Source organism: Triturus cristatus, chromosome 3_2, assembly GCF_964204655.1.
Source record: "Triturus cristatus chromosome 3_2, aTriCri1.1, whole genome shotgun sequence".
Taxonomy (NCBI): domain Eukaryota; kingdom Metazoa; phylum Chordata; class Amphibia; order Caudata; family Salamandridae; genus Triturus; species Triturus cristatus.
In genome coordinates this window covers 517,950,054-517,975,022 of record NC_140584.1, presented here as the reverse complement: position 1 = coordinate 517,975,022, position 24,969 = coordinate 517,950,054, and the positions used below count along the sequence as shown (strand labels likewise).

At 49.2% G+C, this 24,969-nt stretch overlaps 1 protein-coding gene across 4 annotated transcripts in view; it reads left to right on the top strand.

Annotated features, from left to right (window-relative positions):
* The window catches only part of BTBD10 (BTB domain containing 10), a 134,211-nt gene that overhangs the window by 71,735 nt on the left and 37,507 nt on the right, over window positions 1-24,969 (top strand). For all 4 annotated transcript variants that reach the window (XM_085648212.1, XM_085648211.1, XM_085648210.1 and 1 more), the window contains exon 5: window positions 10,628-10,748. In XM_085648212.1, the coding sequence (XP_085504338.1) occupies window positions 10,628-10,748 (121 nt within the window). The remainder of the gene's footprint in view (window positions 1-10,627; window positions 10,749-24,969) is intronic.

Sequence of the window (24,969 nt, the reverse complement as noted above, 5' to 3'; positions counted from 1 at the left end):
CAAAGTCAGGCCTACTCTTTATGGCTGGTTCAAGGACGCCCTGAATAGTAAGGGTGAGGATGAGGGCGTTGTGATCACTATCTATCTTTTGGCTACTAGCATATCATAGACAGAATGCCAGAGTTTGTTGGCCACCAAACAGTAGTCAATTCTGGTAGCATGGCCGGGTCGATTTAAATTAAGTTCGCCTGTTAAGTCTGATTTGGTTCTGGCTCTCAGGTAATGCTGAAGAGTGAGGTCCAGCACCTGGCCTCCTCTACTTGTCCATCTAACTGGAGGGAGATCAAGCTGTGGAATCTGCCACTTAAAATCCCACTCCTCGGTCAGATCAGGTGGGGCAAAGGAGAACGGTTCAAATGTACAATTTAAGGCACCAGCTACCAAGGCTGGGATTTTGTCGGAATGTTCTGACAAAGGAAGGTCTAGAATACGGATGGTGCTGGTTTCCTTAGAACACTGGTTAACTCCTGTTTTAAACATCAAAGATCCTGCTTGTCCAGCCACAATGGAGAGCCAGAGCGATTGTTAGAATGTCTTGGGAATCTACGTGGACCTGCCTAACTCTGGAGCCCAAAGTATTTTTTCCCCAAATTATTAGGCCTTCTGAGGGACTCCCCCACTTTTTCCTGGTGACATTTAAGCCATAGGAAGAGAACCCATTCCTGTGGAGGGTATATAGGCTCCAGGTTTCTTGAAATAAAACCACATCGTGTAGGTCCACAACGATAAACCAGCCTGGATCTGTTAACAATTTGGTGATTTCAGCCACATTCCAAACCAGGACCTTCAAAGGTCCGTGGGAGTTATGATGTTATTACTAACAGTACCAGGAATACTTGAACCCTCCCTGCCTCGCTCACAGATGAATTGGCTACTCTTTTCCGCCTTGATCTCTCGTTGGATTGCTTGTGGCTTTCCCTGAGTTAAGAGCCATCCCTGTAAGAGAGCAGGCCTCTAGCTGGTACATAATCACTTTAGGCACGAGATTCCCTGGAATTGCGTCTTGAGTAGTCTCCAAGTAGCTGGGGTAGTCACTTCTGCCTTCCCGCACCACCAAGGTTTCTAGGGAGTCCCCTTTGCGAAACCCCTATAATGGGGAGTATAGCTATTTGTTCAGGTGGTCTATATCTGATAGCAATTGAGGAGTTAACCATAGGGATTGTGCGTGAGTCAATTGACATAAGGCTAGCTACTATAGCCAAATGGGAGAAGATCACTCTAATCACATCCTTTGTCCTTTGACGTTCCCGGGAGTGATAACCTTTCAACAAACTTAATGTCATCTCTTATAATTGAATGACAGTCCCGGGTAGTCCTAAGCCAGTAAATTACCTTATTCCCAAGGGAATCCAGATCTTTGTCCCCTTCTTTTCTAATTTGGGTACCTCAACTAGGTAAATTTCTGCTTTGCTCCCCCGGCAGCCCAGTCTACTGTAGACTCCATTCCTCACGATCCCCAGTCCAGATATTCCTCCTAAGCCATACAGTGTTGCACACCTCCGACAATGTGCCCCTTCCCCTTCCCCTTTGTCGTACTCCCTCTCTTCCCCCGCACCCTGGTGTGGGTTCCTTAGTAAGGCGGGGTAGTTGGTATAAATGGCTTGTGAAACGCCAACACCAGCAAGGAGGGGTTTTGGAGATGGGCCGATGGACAGAGGCACTATAACTTACTCTAGTGTTATGTTCACTAGGGCATGAGACAACCGCTTACTTGGGTACACTACTCCGGGGCTCTGAGCTAATTTCCACTTGGATGTTCTTGTCACATTTTACCTTTTCCTTTAGATTAACAGCCTCTCGCCTCAGAGAGGTTACCTCAGCTTTCAGGGACTCAGAGATTGTTCTTAAAACCTGTAGTTAATCAGCATAAACTTAACAACCATCTCAAACGCCAACAGACGGGACCCCTGGGACCCCAATCTCCTCCACAGCAACGTCCTAAAATCTGTGATTGTTCTTAACCTTTAGTTAATCAGCATAAACTTTACAACTATCTCCAATGCCAACATTTCCTGCCCCCTAGGATCCCAATCTCCTCCACAGCAACAAACTCAAATCTGTTCTGTCATTCCACTTGAATAGCACGCACCACAACTGGGCGTCCCTGCGGCTCGCTGCAGAGTAAAGGGAGATCTAATTCAGGCTCTGGGACAGTAGGCCTACAGCTAGGGTTTTTTGCTTTATTTTTAGTAGAGTTTTTGAACATCTGGGGTATATGCTTAGCCGTGGTTTTTATTTTAGCCCGTGGAGGGAGGGGGGAGGGGGGGAGACGGGGGGAGACAGGAGAGCAGTTGAATGTGAGCCCGTAATTGGGGACTGGGCTGGAGGGACTACTATCTAAGGAGGGGGATTGTAACTCCGTTGTAAAAGCTATCTCGTTACACTCTGTAATTAAGGACTCTATCCTGTACATAGCCTCATTTCAGACCGCACCAGTACTCTTCTTTTTTGGGGCCGTACGTTCCCTGAGCCTTGCGGTGACCCTTTCTCTTGCCCATGACTAGACATGCCTATTGCAAACCTTCCAACAGTACTAGTCAGAGCAAAGTTTGGCAGGGAACAGAGGAAAAAAAAGATAAGACTTCTATTAGCAACAGGGGCGATTAAGCAGCTGGGACTCGGGGTTAGGAAAAAAAATGCAGTTGAGTATGCCCCCGCCTCCCCCCCCCGTAGAGGGGAACCCCTTTTTTGTTAAACTACCTGTTGTGACCAATAGCCTCTGTAAGGGAATCCTTCATAGTGGAGCACTGCTAAAGGAGAGAAACTGGTAAGTTTTGGGCGCCCGAGGCACCAATAAGGCGAAGCGTCCCTAGCCAGCTAACCAAAGCCAAGGGGTGTGGCACTGCCCCGCCTCTTCTTGGCACTGACGGGCGCAGAATGGCCCGCCCTTGGCCCGAGCTTCGCCACATCATAGTGCTACATGGTTATCAAAATGGGTCCCAAAGTTGGCAAAAACTAAAAGCAAGCATACCGGTTAATCAAACTTTAAGGTGTAACCTCATTTACAGTGTGCGTTCACATTGTACAGCTTTCATCTCTGACAAAGAAATGGTGTCAACTACAGTAGACTATACTAAAACCGGACACTGTGGATGACATGATTCCTGTGTCGAAACATGAGGTTGCCTAGTCCTGCAGTTAAGGGGTTCTGGTGTCCTCCTTTGCAGCCAATCTTAGTAACATTATGACTTCGTCCATTAGCTGTGAGGAACTGCCACTAGTCTCTGTTGCCTAGATGAAGCTAAACTTTTATCCTCAACTCTCTCAAAGTTGCCTACTCTATTGTTAGAACTAGTGCCAGGTCAATGATTTCACACTTCAGCCTGTTCTTTTTACTATGGACAGTGACTCCTAAAGGGCAAATCTTGGTTATAGACCATTGTATTGCCTGTGAGATGTGTAATTCATTTAACATTCTCAGACCAATAAAGTGTCCGTGTTGAGCTTGAGGCAGTTGTCCTTCATCCAGGATGAGACGTTCTTCATACAGTTGTGAAAAGTGTTTTTTGCTGAGGTGGAGTTGGCTGAGAGCGATGGGACGAGCTTGGTGTCATCGGCATAGGAGATGATGTTGATGTGATGAGATTTAACAGTGTCCGCGAGGGGTATCATGTAGATGTTGAAGAGAGTGGGTCTGAGAGATGAACCTTGTGGTACGCTGCAGATGTTGTTTTTGCCTGCGATGTGAAAGGGGGAGGGGATTTGGACTTTCTTGGTGCATCTCGTGAGGAAGTATGCCATCTCGAGAGTGTCGTCTGTGATGCAGATCTACAGCAATTGATGAGTGTGGTGGGAGACTGCATTCAAGGTTGCGGATAGGTCGAGCAGGATTAGGGCAGCTGATTCTTCTCTTTCCATTAGGGTGTGAATGTCATCCGTCGCAGTGCTCCGGGCTGTCTTGGTGCTGTGGTTGGATCTGAAGCGTGACTGTAAAAGATCAAGAAGGTTGTTTTTCTCCAGGTGTTGGAGGTTGATGGCCTTCTCCAGGACAAATTATATCTTAGTCTACTTTGCCTCCCTAAAAGTTCCCCTGTGCCTCTTTCCTTCTAAGAGACCGTGACTTGTGCCTTCACTGACCCATTCTTGCAGTCAAAGCCTCACTTGTGTGTGAAGCATGTGTAAGCAGCAGTGGAAGCAAGGAACTAATTGCATATTTAAACAAAAGTAGTTAACTAGAGTACTTTTGCAATTTTCCCTGATCTGCAACATGTAAAAAATAAAATATCAAAATGAAGGGAAAAAAGCATAACACAGATGTTCGAGGCATATGAGCTGCAGATTGTACACTTAGCATAGGTCGCCATCTGGTGTTGGGCCCGGATGTTTGCAGTTTGTTTTTCTTCTTGGACCGTCTTTGGAAGTCACGAGTTTGGTGACTCCTCCTTCGGTCCGTACTGCGCATGGGCTTCGGCTCCATCCTCAGATTGTTTTTTTCCGCCATCGGGCTCGGATGTGATCCTTCGTACTCCGGCTTCGAACTTCTACGGTTCCAGCCTCGACGGAAAATCCTCGATTCTTCGAGTTCCTTCATCATCTTCATCTCTCGAAGCGGCACTTTTTCCATCCCGTACATCGACACCGGCCTTCGGGCCCTCCGCGACTCCGGTCCCGGCCGATGGAAAGGACTCCGTTTAAAAAGTGCCCAAAATGTGGGTCTAAATTTCCCCACACCGACCTCCATCAGGTGTGTAACCTTTGCCTCTCTCCGGAACACGAGGCTCGAGACTGCCCCGCCTGCAAGTCTTTTCGATCGAAGAAAACGATCCGAGATCGAAAGGCTCGACGCACCATGGCGCACTCATCCTCGACAGTTCCACCGGACATCTTCGGAGACGACGCCGAAGCTTCGGGGCAGACACACACCGAACTGGGAGAAGACATCGTCAGCGCTTCCGAGGCCGACGACTCCGACCTGGAGGACGTAACACCAGGACAGCGGGCCGTGAGTACAATGCCCCCTCCCAGCCCCGCACCGAAAACCAAAGAGACTCCGGTTACTCCCTCGCCTGCCGGCCTGGGCAAAACCAAAACCAAAGCCTCGATCACCCCACCTTCGGGCCCGGTGTCGAAGCACTCAAAGTCTCACGGCAGCTCGGGATCGAGCCAGCCGACGCCCGGTGCCGATAAACACCACTCGGCACCGAAGCCTGCAAAATCCAGCTCGACTCCGAAACCACCGGTGCCGAAGCCTGGACACTCGGCGCCGACCAAACACAAACAGAAATCGGTCGGCACCGACGCTCCGGCGCCGAAACAGCATTCGACGCCGAAACACACGGAGACCTCCAAAAAGCAGGGCGTACACAGAACATCGAAACCTCCGGTTCCGAAATCGCCGGTGCCGACAGACGACTCGGCGCCATTGGCTCTGTTTACACCAGACCCTTTACAAAAGACTTTGTCCAGAGATCCAAACACTGGCCTTTTGACTGTGATTACTAAGAAGCGTCGCCTTGAGGCTCCGGCTCCTCCTCCTCCACCCAAAAAGAGGGACTCAGCTACTTCTCCCCTTAGAGTACCCTCCCCACTGCCACCCCCCCTCCCACCACCACCCCCTCCACCTTTACCTCACTACGATCCGGCCCCATCCCCAGACCCGGATGACGGGGACCCGGACAATGACCCAGGGGACGCCCCAATGGATCCCACTCCACCAGGGACCCCAGATCCATGGGAGGATTATAATAACCCTGATGTACCCAATGTACCTCAAGACGACCTATACCCATCAAGGCCGTCTCCTCCAGAGGACTCTTTAGGGTTTCACCATTTAGTGCAGAGAGCAGCACACTACCATGGGGTGGACATGCACACGGAACCAGTGGAAGAAGACTTCCTACTGGATACATTTGATTTACAAGATCGTTCCACTGCTATTTTACCCATGCTTAAGGGTGTCACCAAGCACGCTACAGAGGTATTCAAAGACCCTGTCAGAGCCAGAGTACTAAACCCTAGAATAGAGAAGAAGTACAAGGCGGCACCCACAGACCCTGCATACATCAAGGGCCCTGCTCCTCTAGATTCCCTAGTTGTCTCCACAGCTAGAAAGAGGGCTAACTCCCAATCCTCAGGAGATGCCCCACCACCAGACAAGGAATCTAAACTTCTGGACGCGTCTGGTAAACGCACCGCCTACCAGGCTGCAAACATGTGGCGCATTGCAAATACACAAGCACTGCTTGCGCGATATGATAGAGCACACTATGATGAATTAGAGGCTCTTATGCAGCACCTTCCAGAGAAATACAAACGCCAAGCTCATGACCTGATACAGGAGGGCAAACTAATCACAAACACCTCCATTAAGTGTGCCCTCGATGCAGCAGACACTGCTTCTAGAGCCATAAACACCAGTGTCCTGCTTCGACGCCATGCCTGGCTCAGGATATCAGGGTTCAAGCCTGAGGTCCAGACATCAATACTTAATCACACCTTTGACCAGCAAACACTCTTTGGCCCAAAGGTAGACGAAGCGCTCGAAAAAATGAAGAAAGATACAGACACAGCGAAGTCTATGGGAGCGCTCCAGACCCAAGCCTCTAAGCGTTCCTTTCGACGCTCGTCCTTTCGTGGCACAGGTAGAGGCTCCTCCACCGATAATGCCTCTACCTCCTACAAATCCCCTCCTCAAAATACCTTTTCAAAGGGCAACCAAAGAGGTGGTTACAGAGGCAACAACAATAAGGGCAGGGGCAAAACCAACAATACCCGTTCTGCCACCCCACCCGCACAATGACTCCCCTTCGCTCCCCCCAGACCATTCCACTCCGGTCGGGGGCAGACTACAAGATTTTATCCACGTATGGGAGTCCATAACATCGGACAAATGGGTGACCCAAATCATTCGGTCAGGGTACTGCCTCGAGCTAACGTCTACCCCACCCAATATCCCACCAAGGCACCGTCCAATGTCCCAAGAGCATTCCACACTGCTCAAACAAGAGGTACTCTCGCTCCTCCAGAAACACGCCATAGAGCAGGTACCCGACAATCAACGAAATCTAGGGGTCTACTCCCTATATTTCTTAAACCCAAAGAAAGACGAGACCCTCAGACCCATTCTGGATCTCCGGCCTCTAAATGCCTACATACATTCAGACCACTTTCACATGGTCACCTTACAACAAGTCCTCCCACTCCTCTGCCAGGGAGACTTTCTCACAACACTGGATCTGAAAGACGCGTACTTTCACATTCCAATACACCCCTCTCACAGAAAATACCTCAGGTTCGTGGTGGACGGGCAACATTACCAATTCAAGGTTCTCCCCTTCGGGGTCACCACTGCACCACGGGTGTTTACCAAATGCCTAGCAGTAGTAGCAGCACACCTCAGACGTCAACATGTTCACGTCTTCCCTTACTTAGACGACTGGCTCATAAAAGCCGCGTCCTACCACCAATGCGTGCAACATACAAACAGCACCATCCAACTGCTTCATCAGCTAGGCTTCACGGTGAACTACCAAAAGTCCCACCTCATACCATCTCACACAAAGCAATATCTCGGGGCCACCATAGACACCTCAAAAGGTATTGCCTATCCAAACTCAGCCAGAATCACAAGCATTCTAGCCTTACGCAAAATATTCCTTCCTCAACACTCTCTACCAGCAAGAGTGTTTATGAAGCTCATAGGGATGATGGCGTCTTGCATCTTCATAGTGCCCCATGCAAGACTCCACATGCGTCCACTTCAGGAGTGCCTAGCACAACAGTGGAACCAGGCCCAGGGTCAGCTGACGGATCTGGTGTTGGTGGACGGCCGCACACATCACTCTCTGCAGTGGTGGAACACCACAAACCTTTCCAAGGGACGGCCGTTCCTGGACCCGGTTCCCCAAGTGACTCTAACAGCGGACGCATCGCTCTCCGGCTGGGGAGCGCACCTCTTACACCTCACAATGCAAGGTCTATGGACGCCACAGCAAAAAACGCTCCACATCAACCATCTGGAGCTTTTGGCGATCTTTCTAGCCCTAAAATCTTTCCAAAAGCAGATTTCAGGCAAAGCAGTCCTCATTCGCACAGACAACATGACTGCGATGTATTATATACAGAAACAGGGGGGGACACACTCTCCCCAGCTCTCCCGCTTAGCCCAGAGCATATGGAGATGGGCAATTCCCCAAAACATTTTTCTCCTGGCACAACATGTTCCAGGCGTACAAAACACCATAGCAGATCTGCTCAGCAGACAGACTCAACAACTACACGAATGGGAACTGCATCCACAAGTTCTTCACCCATTCTTCCGACAGTGGGGGCATCCTCAAATAGACCTCTTCGCCACCCACGAAAACAAAAAATGCCCAAGCTTCGCCGCCAGATACCCACACCCATTGTCCAAGGGCAATGCGATATGGATGAACTGGTCAGGCAGATTTGCATACGCCTTTCCACCTCTCCCACTAATTCCATTAGTGGTCAGGAAACTACAACAGCACTCCCTCACACTCATTCTGGTAGCTCCGACGTGGGCCAGACAGCCGTGGTACACCACGCTACTACAACTATCAGTGGTACCACATCAAAAACTGCACCTTTCCCCATGCCTCCTAACCCAGAACCATGGAGAAATCAGGCACCCGGACCCAGCTCAGCTCAACCTGGCGATCTGGCTCCTGAAATCTTAGAATTCGGGTACCTTAACCTTCCCCCTGATTGCATGAACATCATCATGGAAGCCAGACGTCCTACCACTAGAGCATGCTATGCCGCAAAGTGGAAAAGATTTGTAATGTACTGCCGTAACAATACAATCAACCCTCTAGATGCATCCATACAACACATCATATGCTATCTGCTCCATCTTCACAGGTGTAACCTGGCGTATTCATCCATACGCCTACACCTAGCAGCGATCGCTGCCTATCTACAAAACAGACAGCATTTGTCACTCTTCAGAGTGCCCGCTATTAAAGCCTTCATGGAAGGCCTCAAACGAGTAATTCCTCCCAGGGCACCACCCTCCCCTGTATGGAATCTAAATTTGGTCCTTACACGACTAATGGGTCCGCCCTTCGAACCAATGCACAAATGTGAGCTACAATTTCTCACCTGGAAAACAGCTTTCCTTGTAGCTATCACTTCCCTTAGAAGGGTTGGTGAAATACAAGCGTTCACCATACAGGAACCTTACATACAAATGCATCACAGCAAGGTCATACTTCGAACTAATCCGAAGTTCCTGCCCAAAGTCATTACCCCCTTCCACCTCAATCAATCAGTGGAATTACCTGTCTTCTTTTCGCAACCCCAATCTGTTGCGGAAAGGGCCTTACACACACTAGATGTGAAAAGAGCGTTGCTATATTACATACAAAGAACACAACCCTTCAGGAAGACTAAACAGTTGTTCGTCTCCTTTTCTCCACCACATAAAGGCAACCCCATCTCAAAATCAGGGATAGCTAGGTGGATTGTAAAATGCATACAAATTTGCTATCAGAAGGCAAAGAGAACATTATCTGTTCCCCCTAAAGCCCACTCTACAAGAAAGTTAGGGGCTTCTATGGCTTTTCTAGGGAATATACCCTTAGATGACATATGCAAGGCAGCCACATGGTCTACACCGCACACATTCACAAAACACTACTGTGTAGATGTGCATTCCCAGCAGCAAGCTAGGGTGGGCCAGGCTGTACTAAAAACACTCTTTCAAACAGCTGCAACGGATACCGGTGGTCGCCGCTAAGGTTGGGTACTGCTATATAATCTATGCTAAGTGTACAATCTGCAGCTCATATGCCTCGAACGGAATATGCTACTTACCAGTATGCATCTGTTCTTGGCATGTAGAGCTGCAGAGTTGTACACGCCCACCCGCCTCCCCGGCTACCTGTATCCGTTCCAGTCCATCTTATTTAGATACAACACACATGGGTTTCTCACTGTTATTACTACGCTCCATCATTTCCCTGTTGGCGAAAAACAATCTGAGGATGGAGCCGAAGCCCATGCGCAGTACGGACCGAAGGAGGAGTCACCAAACTCGTGACTTCCAAAGACGGTCCAAGAAGAAAAACAAACTGCAAACATCCGGGCCCAACACCAGATGGCGACCTATGCTAAGTGTACAACTCTGCAGCTCTACATGCCAAGAACAGATGCATACTGGTAAGTAGCATATTCCTTTAGGCACACAGGATCCTTTAGTCACCAAAGACCTATTTCTACTGAGAGCTTCTCACAGATATGAGAAAAATAAGTCTCTCTAGCCTACACCTTTCCTACACAGATTCTCCTACACCACATCATTCACATCTGTGTGAACATGTGGCGAATCGGGTACAGCTGCACGTCTGAGCATGTTCTGAACCTGAAAGTCCCTGAAGAGAAGAATATTTCTTTATCTTAGTTTATAAATGGAACAGTCTTCCAATCTAATCCACATCTGAGCATTATTCACTCTGAACTTGTTGGTAATTGTACATAATGTTTCACCAACATTTCCAAAAAGGAATAGCAAATGTTTCCTCAGCTTGGTTTAGCCCTTTGCATTAACATAAATGGTCCTATGGGGAACTAGTTACAGAAACAGGGGTTTAGACTTTTTTGTTTTTCATTAAACTGTTTTGTTTTAGAATTTAATCTATTGTATGCTTGTTTTTAATTTCAAAAGGATTACTACAAGACTGGAATAATCCGATGCCCAGATGGTATATCTATTCCTGAACTAAGAGAAGCATGTGACTATCTATGTATCTCATTTGAATATAGCACTATCAAATGTAGAGATCTCAGTAAGTATGTTTTTGTTTTTTAAAACAAATTATTTAATTTATAGCTACACTTCTAATACGCTAGCATCATGCATTTCGCAGTCATGAACAAAGGACAAATAGGAGTTAAAAGAAAATGTGAATTTTATTCTTTGTTGTGCTATAGATTAGGTTGGGGCGTTTTAATGCTTTGGTTAAGTTTATACTTTGTGAGGTGTTGGCAGAATGTAGAATAAAATGGCTCAAAATTGTTTTGTCGGGGTTGATTCGGTATCGCAGAGGCACAACTAGGAGAGGTCCCTTTCCAAACTGCTTTTAGGTTACAGTCCCGATAATATTCATTCTTTACAGGAAGACTGCACTTCTGAAATTTGGAAAACTGAAGTTACAAAATGCAGTGGGACTTCTGGACTTTGTTTTTAGGTTCCTTATACAACCTGGCTTAACACTCCACTTGGATAACTTCAGGGACCCTCAATCCCATTGTGTGCCTATGTCTCAGGAAATTTTAGCAACACAAAAAGATGATGGATGGAATGCTGAACATTGTCAAACATTCACCCCCAGGCACAGATCTGGGTTAAATCCATTGCTCCATGTTCAAATCTGTCTTGACCCTGCTCCCCATGGCAACAGTCCAGCCCAAACTGCCAGGCCAGGGTCTCCTTGGACCGGAAAACAAGCATTCTTGGACCGGTTTCAGGCCATCACCCCATATCAGCTAGGCTAGCTTGATTTCAGTGCCATAGTGAGCACAGGACCCATGCTGGGCATACCGTTCCCACTTAGGGCGACTATTGCAACACGAAAAGATGATTGATGGAATGTTAAACATTCACTCCCTGCCACAGATCTGGGTTAAATCCATTTTTTTTTTGTTTTGTTTTTTTGTTGCTCATCATGCCATCCCAGCTTGCATCCAGCTATATATAAGCAGTCTCGACCCTGCTCCCCATGTGAACAGTCCAGCCTGAACTGCCATGCCAGGTCATCCCTCTGCCTCCAAGTTGAGCAACAAAACGATGGATTTAGCCCCAGATCTCTGTACTGGGGGTGAATGTTTGACAATATTCTGCATTCTGTCCCTCTTTTGCTTAATCGCCTTGTGTGGAAAAGGTATGCCCTTATGTCGGTCACTTGCTCACTATGCCATTGGATATAAGCTAGACTGGCTGATGAAGATCGATACCCAGAAACAGGTCCCAGGATGCTTGTTTGAGTTAAGTCTGGGAACCCGCCAAGAATGCCCACTCTCACCATTCTTATATGCTCTCAGCATTCAACCCCTCGCAACAACCATCCAAGCTACATCGAGATCCAGGGCATTGCTTTTGGGTCTGTAGAATACAAGATCTCTCTTTTTGCAGATGATGAGTTACTCTTACTCAATGTACCCTGAACCACTTTAGCTGTTGTACAAAGAGAATTTGCTATCTTTGAGACAATGATGGAATATGGCATAAACGTACACAAATCTTTTCTTCCAAACCTGGGCAGGTTCCCACACACGAAATGAAACAACTGGTGTGTATGACCCCTTTTCAATGGAAGAAGAAAGAAATAACCTATTTAGGCATCAATCTTACGTTCAGAATTTCCAACTTTTATGGAGCTATCTTTCTCCCGTTCCTTTGCCAACTTAAACTGGATCTCAAAAGAGGGGCCCCCCAAAATCTTGGGGCATATTAATTCCATTAAAATGACCGCTCTGCGACATGTTTTATACCTTTTTCAAAGCCTGCCCATAGTAGTGCCCCAAGAATTCTTCTCAGAACTCTGTTCTTTAGTCCTACGCTTCATCGGGCAAAACCGTGGAGCCAGACTCCCTTATAAACGTCAACTACTCCCAAAGGAGGCCACTCCCTGACAGACTTTCACTTCTATTTTAAAGCAGAACAGCGGAGGGTTATAGTAGAATGGTTCCAAAGAGAGACAAACATTAGCTCCATTTGGACAGGGCAGTGGTAGCTCGCTACTTTTGGAATGTTCTTTGGAAGCCAAAAACTGATCGTCCGCCGAATGCTTACTTGACCACACATACACAAACAGACCTCGTGGTGTGGGAAATGGTTGCCTGCTTGCCCGGCTGGAACTCTTTCCCTTCCCCCATGCATCCCAGCCTCTCTACCAGGTACTTTTAATTCCTGGAGGGAAGGAGGCTGTCTATCATCTCAGATCTAACATAGGTGGGATATTCTTACTTTTGAAAATTGTCGATGTGATTTCGGAGTACTATCATCCGAAAGATACCATTACAGTCATTTGAAACACTGGGCTCTATAACCTGAGATTAGTCAGAGAACTTCCTTTTATTGAGAAATTAATATGGCAAGGCGGAGAAACCAAGGGCCTAATCTCGTCCCTTTACTCGTATTTCCTCAAACTGCCCCTTTGGCCACACCACGACATGTACACTTCTGGACGACCATACTTGGTGATCCCATATCTGAAAATCAATGGCAGAAAGTGTTGAAGGATATTCCCTGACTCAATCACTCTCTGGGACTTGGAGAGAAACTATAAAGTTTCATTCGATTGGTGTCTCTATCCCACCAAACTTAAACACATTTCCGTACACATCAGATATCTGTTGGAGTGTTTGAGGTTTACTCTGTGATTTCATTCATGTTCGAGGCATGTGGGCTGCTGAATTCATATCTGTGCATAGATCGCCGCCTAGTGTTGGGTCCGGATGTTTGCACGTTGTTGTCCTGGAAGAGTCTTCGAAGTATCCTTGGATAGGTGACTCCTCCCCTGGACTACAGTGCGCATGGGCATCCCCTCCATCCTCAGATTGTTTTTTTCCGCCATTGGGTTCGGATGTGCTATCTTAGCTCAAGTTAGGAAAAAACTTTGTCAAGGCCAAAAGGCCTTTAGTTCGCGTCGGTACTGTTTATCGATCGGTTTTCGATACCACCTTGTTAGTTTACTAACTTTCAGGACCGACTTTTTTCGCATTTACCTGTCCATCGACTACTTCGACGATGGAATCGAGGACGCCATTCAAGAGGTGTCCGGTATGCAATGCGAAGTACCCCCACATCGACGTCCATCCGGTGTGCAACAAATGCCTTTCGCCGGACCACGACGAATCGACATGCATGGCCTGTGCCCGGTTCCGTTCCAAAAAGACTCTACGGAATCGACGAGCGGCGAGACTCGAAGCGCGGCACCGGCACCAGCGGACATCTTCAACGAGGCCGAAGATGTCGAAGAATTGGAAGTCCTACCCTCCAGTCCCGTTTCCGAACACGACTCCGGATCGGACGAAGTCGACGAATCACTCTTCCACAGAGGTGAAGACGACACCGAGGTAGGAGACGACGAGGAGGCCTTAGGGGCCGAAGAGAGTAGCTCCAATGATGAACAAGGCCTGCCTGTTCAGACCGAAGAAAGCCCAGTGCCACAGTCTATGGCTCCGGTCGAGGGATCGCCTTCAATAAGAAATACCGATCAGCACCTGGGGATCCTACTTACATCAGAGGCCAATTACCACTAGACTCCATTGTCGTAGCGAATGCTCGCAAGAGGGCACACTCGCAAACGACAGGTGACGCTCCTCCCCCGGACAAAGAGTCCAAGGTGTTAGAGACCTCTGGCAAGCGAGTTGCCGCCCAAGCTGCCAACATATGGCGCATAGCCAACACTCAAGCGCTCCTTGCTCGCTATGATAGAGCGCACTATGACACATTGGAGCAACTATTCCAACATCTCCCTGACCAGTTCAAAGAAGGCGCAGAAATTCTCATCAGAGAAGGACAGCTACTCACGAACGCTTCCATCAAGTGTGCACTAGATGCCGCTGACACAGCTGCCAGGGCCATAAACACAAGCGCCATGCTGCAACGACATGCCTGGTTACGAATCTCTGGATTCAAGCCTGAGGTACAAAATAATATACTCAACCAGCCTGTCAACCCCGACTATTTATTCGGGCCGGAGGTTGACACCACCCTTGAGAAGATCAAAAAGGACACGGACACTGCAAAGTCCATGGGCGCTCTCCAAACTCAGTCCTTTCGGAGCGGCTCCTTTCGTCGCCCCGGAAACAAGGGAGCAGGTAGAGGACAGGGGTCACAACAAACATATAACAAAGGCAATACACAGACCACCTACGATAAAAACACCCGAGGTGGATATCGTGGCTCCAGTACAAAGGGCAGAGGACGCGGCTACGGCAACACCAGGTCCTCCCCCAAAAACAAGCAGTGACGCCCTCTCCCTTCCTCCCGACCACATAACACCTGTCGGGGGAAGGCTACAAAGGTTCCTGTCCACGTGGAACTCCATCACCACGGACAGGTGGGTCAAAGATATTGTCAAATACGGTTACTGTCTGGAGTTAACCTCCACTCCACCCACAATACCGCCAAGAAACCGTCCTATGTCCTCAGAGCACTTAACGCTCTTACAGCAGGAGGTGCAAAGTATGCTTCTAAAAGGCGCTATAGAGGTCGTACCCGTCCACGAGCAGGGTACGGTAGTGTACTCCCTCTACTTCTTAATACCAAAAAAGGACGGGTCACTCAGACCTATATTAGACCTAGGACCCCTGAACCGGTACATTCTTTCAGAGCACTTTCACATGCTCACTCTCCAGCAAGTCCTTCCGCTTCTCAAGCAGGGAGACTTCCTAGCCACGCTGGACCTCAAGGATGCGTATTTCCACATCCCCATTCACCCCTCACACAAAAAATACCTCAGGTTCACTGTTCAGGGACAGCATTACCAGTTCAAAGTCCTTCCCTTCGGCGTGACAACAGCGCCCAGGGTTTTCACGAAGTGCCTAGCTACGGTGGCAGCACATCTACGGAGGCAGCACATACACGTCTACCCCTACCTGGACGACTGGCTCGTTCAAGCGAAGTCAGCCCAGCAGTCTGCCAGCCACATGTCCCGCACCATTCACCTTCTTCACAGTCTGGGATTCTCACTAAATTACCCAAAGTCCCATCTCCAGCCCGCACACGTACAACAGTACCTAGGTGCGACTATAGACACTCTGGCGGCCACAGCTCAGCCAAATTTAGTGAGGATCAACAGCATGCAACTGCTGATTTCCAAGTTCAAACCCAAACACTCACTTCCAGCGCGAGTGTTCATGCAGTTGATAGGCATGATGGCCTCCTGCATCGTCATAGTCCCACACGCGAGATTACATATGCGCCCGCTTCAGGAGTGCCTAGCACGTCAGTGGAATCAGGCTCAAGGACAGTTGAAAGACCTAGTGTTGGTGAGCGGTCGGGCATACAACTCTCTGCATTGGTGGAATCCACAAAACCTTTGCAAGGGCCGACCGTTCCAAGAGCCTGTTCCACAAATAGTACTGACAGCGGACGCGTCTCTCCAGGGATGGGGAGCTCATGTACTCCACTACACAGTGCAGGGACTATGGACGACACAACAGAAGAAGATGCACATCAACCTTCTGGAACTGATGGCAATCTTCCTGGCCATGAAGGCATTCAAAGTACATCTGTGCAACAAGGTCGTGTTGATCCGGACGGACAACATGACCGCAATGTACTACATACAGAAACAGGGAGGAACACACTCTCCACAGTTCTCATCTGGCTCAGAGCATGTGGAAGTGGGCCATTCAAAGGAACATGTTCCTCATGGCGGAACACCTCCCCGGCAAGGACAACCAGATGGCGGATCTGCTCAGCAGACACAGCCACCAGATGCACGAGTGGGAGTTACACCCATCAGTACTCCAGCCGTACTTCCAGCAGTGGGGTCATCCGGAGATAGACCTGTTCGCCACAAGCGAAAACGCAAAATGCCAAAGCTTTGCCGCCAGGTTCCCACATCCGCAGTCGCAGGGCAATGCGATATGGATGAACTGGTCCGGCAGATTTGCGTACGCTTTTCCCCCAGCGCCGTTGATACCGCTGGTGGCTCGCAAACTCAGACAACACTCCCTGACACTCGTCCTAGTTGCTCCTACGTGGGCACGCCAGCCATGGTACACCACCTTCCTCGAACTTTCCGTGGTGCCGCATCAAAGGCTGCGGATCAAACCCGCTCATTTGACGCAGAACCATGGAGAGATTCAGCACCCAGATCCGCAACAGCTGAACCTGGCAATCTGGCTCCTGAAGTCCTAGAGTTTGGCTATCTCAACCTGCCACCTGACTGTATGGACATCATCAAGGAGGCCAGAAGACCCACTACAAGAGCTTGCTATGCAGCCAAATGGAAAAGGTTCGTCATTTATTGCAGTAATAATGACATTAACCCGCTGGACGCATCCATCCAAAACATCATTTGCTACCTATTACACCTATACCGATGCAATCTGGCGTACACCTCTATACGTGTCCATTTGACCACAATATCAGCCTATCTGCAAACCAGGCAGCACCTCTCTCTATTCAGAGTGCCTGCCATCAAAGCATTCTTGGAAGGACTCAAACGAGTCATTCCACCTAGTCACCCACCGGCTCCCATGTGGAACCTCAACCTGGTCCTCACACGCCTAATGGGTCCACCCTTTGAACCTCTACACTCATGCGAGATTCAATTCCTCACCTGGAAAGTAGCTTTCCTGGTAGCGATCACTTCCTTAAGAAGAGTTAGTGAACTCCAGGCACTAACCGTTCAAGAGCCATTTATACAGGTTCATGCCAACAGGGTCGTACTACGTACCAACCCAAAATTCATGCCCAAAGTAATATCGCAGTTCCACATGAATCAGACTATCGAACTGCCCGTTTTCTTCCAAAACCCGCAAACTGTCGCAGAAAGGGCACTCCATACACTAGATGTACGGAGGGCCCTCATGTACTACATCGACAGGACTAAACCCTTCAGGAAGACAAAACAACTGTTCGTTGCCTTTGCCCCGCACCACAAAGGTAACGCCATCTCCAAAGCAGGGATAGCCAGATGGATAGTTAAGTGTATTCAAATCTGTTATCAAAAGGCAAAGCGCACATTAACTATTCCACCACGAGCCCACTCAACACGCAAGTTAGGGGCTTCCATGGCTTTTCTAGGAAATATTCCCCTGCACGATATATGCAGAGCAGCCACATGGTCCACTACACACACATTTACTAAACACTATTGTGTAGATGTGCAGTCAAAACAGCAGGCAGCTGTAGGACAGGCTGTTCTAAAAACTCTTTTTCAGACCGCTGCAGCTGGCACGGGTAGCCGCCGCTAATAGAGGGCACTGCTATACATTCTATGCACAGATATGAATTCAGCAGCCCACATGCCTCGAACTGAATATGCTACTTACCAGTATGCATCTGTTCTTGGCATGTAGGGCTGCTGACATTCATATCGCCCTCCCTCCTCCCCGGCGCCTGTCGCAGCTGCAGCTCTCAGAATTACTGTAAAGCATGGTCATCACTTTCTGTATCTACTCCATCACTGCCACAATGGCGAAAAACAATCTGAGGATGGAGGGGATGCCCATGCGCACTGTAGTCCAGGGGAGGAGTCACCTATCCAAGGATACTTCGAAGACTCTTCCAGGACAACAACGTGCAAACATCCGGACCCAACACTAGGCGGCGATCTATGCACAGATATGAATGTCAGCAGCCCTACATGCCAAGAACAGATGCATACTGGTAAGTAGCATATTCAATATGGTGGGACTGCCCGATCATGCAACCATTCTGGGCAGAAATCTTAGCACAAATTGAAACGATATTAGGTTATCCCATTCCAGCTTCCCCAAGTTTTGCCCTACTGGGATAACACTACAACTCCTTGAAATGTCAAACTGTAAGCAATCATGCCAATTTGTCTCTGCTTAGAAGCTGCTAAAATGACCGTGGTGGCCGTCTGGAAGAAAACGACAACCCTCTATTATTCAGTGGAATGCCTGGCTATGGCAAGCATTATCTATGGAATGAATGGCAGTCCCACTGTTAGATTCTTGCAATAAGTTTGGATACAAATGGAGAGCGCTGGTTACCTTTCTTTAAGAAAACCTACCACTAACTGCCTGTCCAACCCGCACAAGAGCTTTAAATCTCTTTAAATGTTGCCCCTCCCGTTAGCTTGAGGAGCATTTTCAAAATTTCTTGGCCTTATCCAAAACTGCCCAACCCAGCCGATACCTCTTTACCTGATGTATTAAATGACTCTCCTCTTCATTTGTCTTTCGGCATGGCTTATTGTTTGTTTGGCGGGAAAGTGGGTTCAGAGAGCACTGTACTTGTTTTTCAATTTACACTGTAAAATCAACTTGTATCAAACTTGTTAAGCCGTGTTAGCAACTGAAGCCATTTTACATAATCAAGTGCTATTGATGGATAATAACTAATGTACGCTGTCATTATATGTGCTTGGGAAGGGAGGGGGGGGAGGGTGGCCTGACCTCGATGGAGTGAGAAGTGTTGCTCTGAACTTCTCTCGGCTGGCCTATATCCTGTGCCATCTGAGTCTCGGAGGACTGACCGGGGGTCCGAATCCTCTGCAATACTTTACCTCACGACGGCTGAGAAGGCGAGGTATCCCAGGACCGTGAAGCCCATATTACGAGTGAAAACGGATGACCGCTGTATGCTCGAGAACAAAGGCGGCTCTCGACCCTGACAGTGCCAGGTCATTACGCCGATAGTGGAAGTGGTGTGACCGCGATGGATGAGAAGACATGGCAGGCAACCCCCCAGACTAGCCCTAAAATGCTGCTGTGATTAAGGATACTGGAGCCCCTGTCTTGAGGTACCGGGAAACACTTGTAGAGGCTGGCGGTGGCCTTCAGACAAAGCAGCCACCAGTGAAGCCGCTACCTTGGAGCCCTGGAGCTACACCAGCATATTGATGCCACAAAGCTGACCCCAGATTTGGTTGGACGGGACGATGAACTGATGTTCCACCTGCCTGCCGACAACCTGGAGAGGAACAGGCAGCGAGAGGCTTTGTGAGACGGAACCGCGGTGAGTCTCAGTCCACACACTGAGAGGAGGTTTGCGGTAGAGGGGAGGTGCTCGCTCGCGACCTCTTGCTACCAAGGGCGATACCTGCCAGGAAGTGCTGCCTGATCCTAGAGGCTCTGGTAGAGGCCTTCTCCCACAAGAGGTGGGCGGACCTGACCCGAGGGCACCCTGCAATTCCCGTTCGGGGACTATAAGGCGGACTGCCACGGAGGCCACTAAAGCCCTGTGAAGTACTGTTTTCTTCCTGTCCTGTGCGAAGACACTTTTGCCTGTCCTGAGAGAAGCGGAGAGTCCGCTGAGGCGCATGCTGCCTGTAGGGAGCCGGAGTGTGCCGAGTGGCCACCCTGGGGATAAATGTGCAAACTAATTTCCAGGGACCATTGCAACTCGCGAACGTGATGAGAACCATGCCAGTGGGACTGAATCGGAGGCACTCTCTCCAACCTTGACAGCAGAGAATCCGCATGTACAGCAGAGGCGGTGAGTAAGCTGACTGGCCTGCATGAGGAGGAGGCGCCTGTCGTCTGTGCCAGAGAATACAATTGCTGCCCCTTGTTTCTGGGTGGAGAGCGAGCCCAGAAACTGGGAGATCTAGCCCCTCTTGGTCTGCGACCTTGACACACCACCGGCTTTTTTTCTCGCTGTGCCTGCAGCTTAGGGGGATTGCTGATCCCTGCTGCTCTGGCTACCCAGCGCCCCGGAGAAATGACGGGAGGCAGCCTGTACCCTCCCAGGTACTCGGTGGAGAGAACGAACCATGGGCAGGACTGAATAGCATCCGGATACCCAGGACGCAGTAGAAGATGGGTAAATCCTCCCGCAGAAAGGAGCATCACCTGGAGGGGACTAGTACCCTACTGACTGGTGAGACGAATGCACCCCATAGATGGGAGCCACTGGTGACCCCACCCTGCAGGACATACTCCAAGCCACAACTGCCTTCCACGAGGCGCTAGATTTTAAGATTGATGCTATTGGCATGGATTTGACCCTTCTACGACCATAAGCGCCTTGCAGAGAGAGGCACCACAAATTAGCTATCTGGGAGAACTTCCTCCAGCCATGTAGACTATGTAGGAACAAGTGGAAGCGGTGGTGGTTAAGGTTTGGACATTAGAGATCAGGGAGGAGGATGCTGAAAACCGATTCCTCCGCAACATTTAAGTGGTGGGTCTTCCTGAGAAAGTTGAGGGCACTGACATGGTAGGTTATATGGGACATTGTCTGCGCACAGAGGTGGCCACTGAAGGCCTCTCTGCGTTCTTTGCTCTGAAAAGAACACACAGAGTCCCGATGAGACACCATAGCCCGACTCTTCCCGTGAGACAGATTGTGGCGAGATTCCTGTATTATAAAGACTGTGACTGTATTTTTGCACAAGCACAAATGAGAGAGGAGTTCGGAGTTGACAATGTCACTAGAGAGGTCCAAAGGCAGAGAGCATCATACCGGGAATCTAAAAAGTTTCAACACTGGACTTCAAATATGCAATGCTGTTCCAGGTGAAGCTGTGACTGACGACCCTGGGAGGTGCTCAGTTTTTTCACTCCCCACAGGAGGTATGGGACTGGCTGGCGGACCAGAGACGATTGAAGACAGACACGGGTGACGGACAGTGGCGGCAACATTGACCTAGTTACCGTCGCAAGCAATTTCGGTTAAGCTCAGCCACCCCTTCTCAGGCTGAGGCACAGCTTGGACGACAAAAGGCGATGGAAGTCATGGCCCAGCTGAGCGGTAGACATGAACTTGGGGTCACCAGGACAGAGCCCTCTCACCCAAGAGTCTGATTCGAAACCTGAGTCTAATGCTTCAGAGGGCTTGAGCCTGGGGATGCCCAAAGTGACCCCGAGAACATCGTATGACTTAATCTGAGACACTCAATGAATTGGTAACGGGCGGGGGGGGTCTAGTAGGGCTTGTAACTTTTATTGGCCTATTGTTTCTCCTGAGGGGCACCTGCAACATACCTGGGGATTTATATTATGAGTTCACCACTACTCAAAAGGGCTGGATGGGGGTTTGAGTAGCTGGGGGGACTCATGAACCACCCCTCTCTCACTACCGAGTGCCGTGGACGAACTTCCACAACTGTTGCTGACTTTTCACTGTTTGGAAGGGTGGCATTCCTCTGCTCACCCTGGGCGAGGGGGGGGGTTGGGGTCCCCACCAGCTCGTAGACACGATGATGGATTTGAGGACTTGAAGGGCTGGGAGATGACTATAGTGAATGTGTATGCCCTAAATGTAGATCAGAGTGTTTTTTTGTGAATTTGTCACGTCGATTAGTACCATTCTCTTCCAGGGGATCCTCATCAATAGTCACAAGCACTAGAATATTCCCACCCATGCGCGGGACCCCGGAAACATAATCATATATGTGATAACATATATGCATATATATATATATATATATATATAGATATATAGATATATAGATAGATATATATATAGATATATACACCCCTGTATATTATAAATAATATGTAATAAAAACAATATATCACAAACAACAGGGAAGAAACAACAGCAAAGCATGTTTGAAAACTGTTTTAATGCTTAGCATTTGGCCCAAAACCTCAGATAGGACTGAAAGCATTGACAGCTCACTGGCTGCATTGTAGAAAACCACAGCCTAGAAAGGCTAGAAAGCTAACTCATAGCAACATAGAAAAACTGGCACCGTGCCTTTAAGGCAGCCATGACCCCTAGCTTCCCATCATGCCTCAGGGGTGACAGTTAGGTCAGTTGTTCTTTCCGGCTCCTTCAGTCAGGACCCTGGTTACACAGCTCCACTCTTTTCTAGTTTTATTCAGAAATAATCTACTTTTTCAGAAAAAATGTTATCTTACTTCGACGTCTTTCATCCAGTCAAGTAAGGTGTTTGCTTTTTCTGACTGATTTTGGCATTTTTTTCCACTCAAAATGCCATCCCTTTTTGATCCCTGCCCTTCTTGTAGAAAAAAGAAGGCCAGGTCAGACTCACTCAGTCTGTATTCTTTGCCCCAAGTCTTGTCCTCATTGCCAGTCTCTCTCAAAAAGAACTTTGAAAGACAGAGAACGAATTCGTCTTTATGGGCTGGCGGAAAAGGCTTCCAGAGGCAGGTCTCCGGTAAGAAAAGGTTCCAAGAGGCCCAGATCCTCTTCTAGACCGTCGGGCTCGGTGCTGAGAAAACAGCCACCGGAGGGACATACATCTAAGAAAAGACCGTCGACGGCGGGCTCGCCGTCGAGAGAATGCAGGCATGAAGGTACGTCACTACATTCGACGTTGAGAATTCGACAGCCTCCGCCGTCGTCAACCCGGCGACGATCAGCGTCGAAGTTCCAGTCCACCGGCCGCATCACGGTGACGATTGGCTTAGAAGAGCCAAAGCCCTCCGCCGTATTCATCCCGGCGATGATCGGCGTCGAGAGCCTGCAGATCTCCATCGACGTCGGTTAGACGTTCGACGTCGTGAGCTGATAACCCTCTGTCGCCGTCGCACAGATGACGTTCGACGTCGAGGGGAGAGAATTCGCCGTCGCAGAGTCCTTCGACGTCTAGGACCAGAAGCCCTCCGCCGGCGTCAGTCCAACGACGCTCGGCGTCGAGAGCTAGCAGCCCTCCACCGTCGTCATCCCAGCGGCGATCGGTGTTGAGGAGAGGAAGTCCTTCAGCGACATCGATCTAACAACGCTCGACGTCGAGACGAAGAAGTATTTTGCCGTCGTTGAGGCGCCATTCGTCGGCGACACATTCAACACCGAGACCGCTCCCAGAACCTGGTCGAGCTTCGACGGCTAGACGAAGATCTCGGTCGACGTCGAGGTGAGCTCCGTCACAGCGGGCTATACGCCCGACGTCGAGACACCCATCGCATAGGTCTGAAGAAGGTTCAGTGGTCTTAGTGACTGAATCAGCATCGAGACACTCCTCTTCTCACTCCTCGAGACTTCCATCGACTCATTCTCCATCTGCGTCTCCACAACATCATGCGAGGAGATCGCTACAGAGATCCCTGTCACATCAGAGAAGGGCCTCTCCGTCTATACACCTATCTCCAAGATGGCTTTTACCAGTCCATCACTGTAGTAAGACTTCGGCAGGCGCATCAAGAAGGGAGGAAGTATATACGAGTCCTGTCCACAGATCCCCTCTACAGAGATTGGTACAGGAGGTGGATAAATCGCCTTCGCCGGTACGTCAGCACCGTGCAGGAAGATCTAAGGAACGCAGGCCTTCTACGTCTCATCACCACAGAAGGAGGTCTCCTTCATGGTCATCTTCTTCCACCCACTCCTCTAAGAGGGACTATTCGTCTAATCTATCGGACAGCCCTCAGTCGAGAGTGTCTCCGATAGATGACATTAACACCTATCATGATGTGCTGCAGAGAGGGGCACAGAAACTGAACATTGCAATGTCCACCCCTCAGGTCGCGACGACGGTGATCTTTGAGACGCTGCACCAAAGATCTGCTTCGCGCCCTTTGCTACCTCTGTTTCCTGGGCTTCTGGAACCAGTAATGGACATTTTTCTAACACCCTCAACGATTAAGGCTACACCGGCCAGGATTCAAAAGAAATACAAACCTGCTGATGTAGACCCGGTGTTCTTGAAAACGGTTCCACCTGCGGATTCAGTGATTGTTGCAGCGGCACGTAAAACGCACGCAGTCTCTACTCATGCGTTGGTCCCTCCGGACAAGTAGAGTAAGTCCCAGGATTCTTGGGGCCGAAAAGTTTGTGGCTCTGCAGCTTATTCACTTAAAGTCTCCAGTGCAGCGGCCTTATTAGATCGGTACGACAGATCCTTATGGGACTCTTTGGATCGTTTCAAGGAGAAGTTACCAAAAGAGGATCAGAAGGACTTTGAAGAAATCATTGCAGAGGGCTCCTTGGTAGCTAATCAAATGATTAGCACTGCAGCGGATGGTGCCACACTATCGGCACATTCGTATGCGCATGGAAGTCTACCTGGTTAAGGCTTACAGCTCTAAAACCGGATGCTCAACAGGGGATCCTTAACCTTCCTTTTTCTGGTTCTTCATTATTTGGCTCCCACACAGATGAAGAGATGGCGCGAATGAAAGCCGAGTTAGACACTTTGAAGGCGGTGGGGTTAGAAAAGAAAAAGTACTTCCGACGAAGATACAGACCCAGCCAGCGCAAGGGGTACCAACAGAGGGTTCAAACCCCTCAGTGGTCCCAAAGTAAGAACCAAGGAAGATCACAACAGGGTCGGAAGTCTACCAGGTAGAGGAGGTAACCAACAACAATCCTCCTCCACCACTCGAACAGCAGGAAAGCATTGAACCAGAGCTTCCTCTGACGCCGTTGCCCACTCCAGTGGGAGG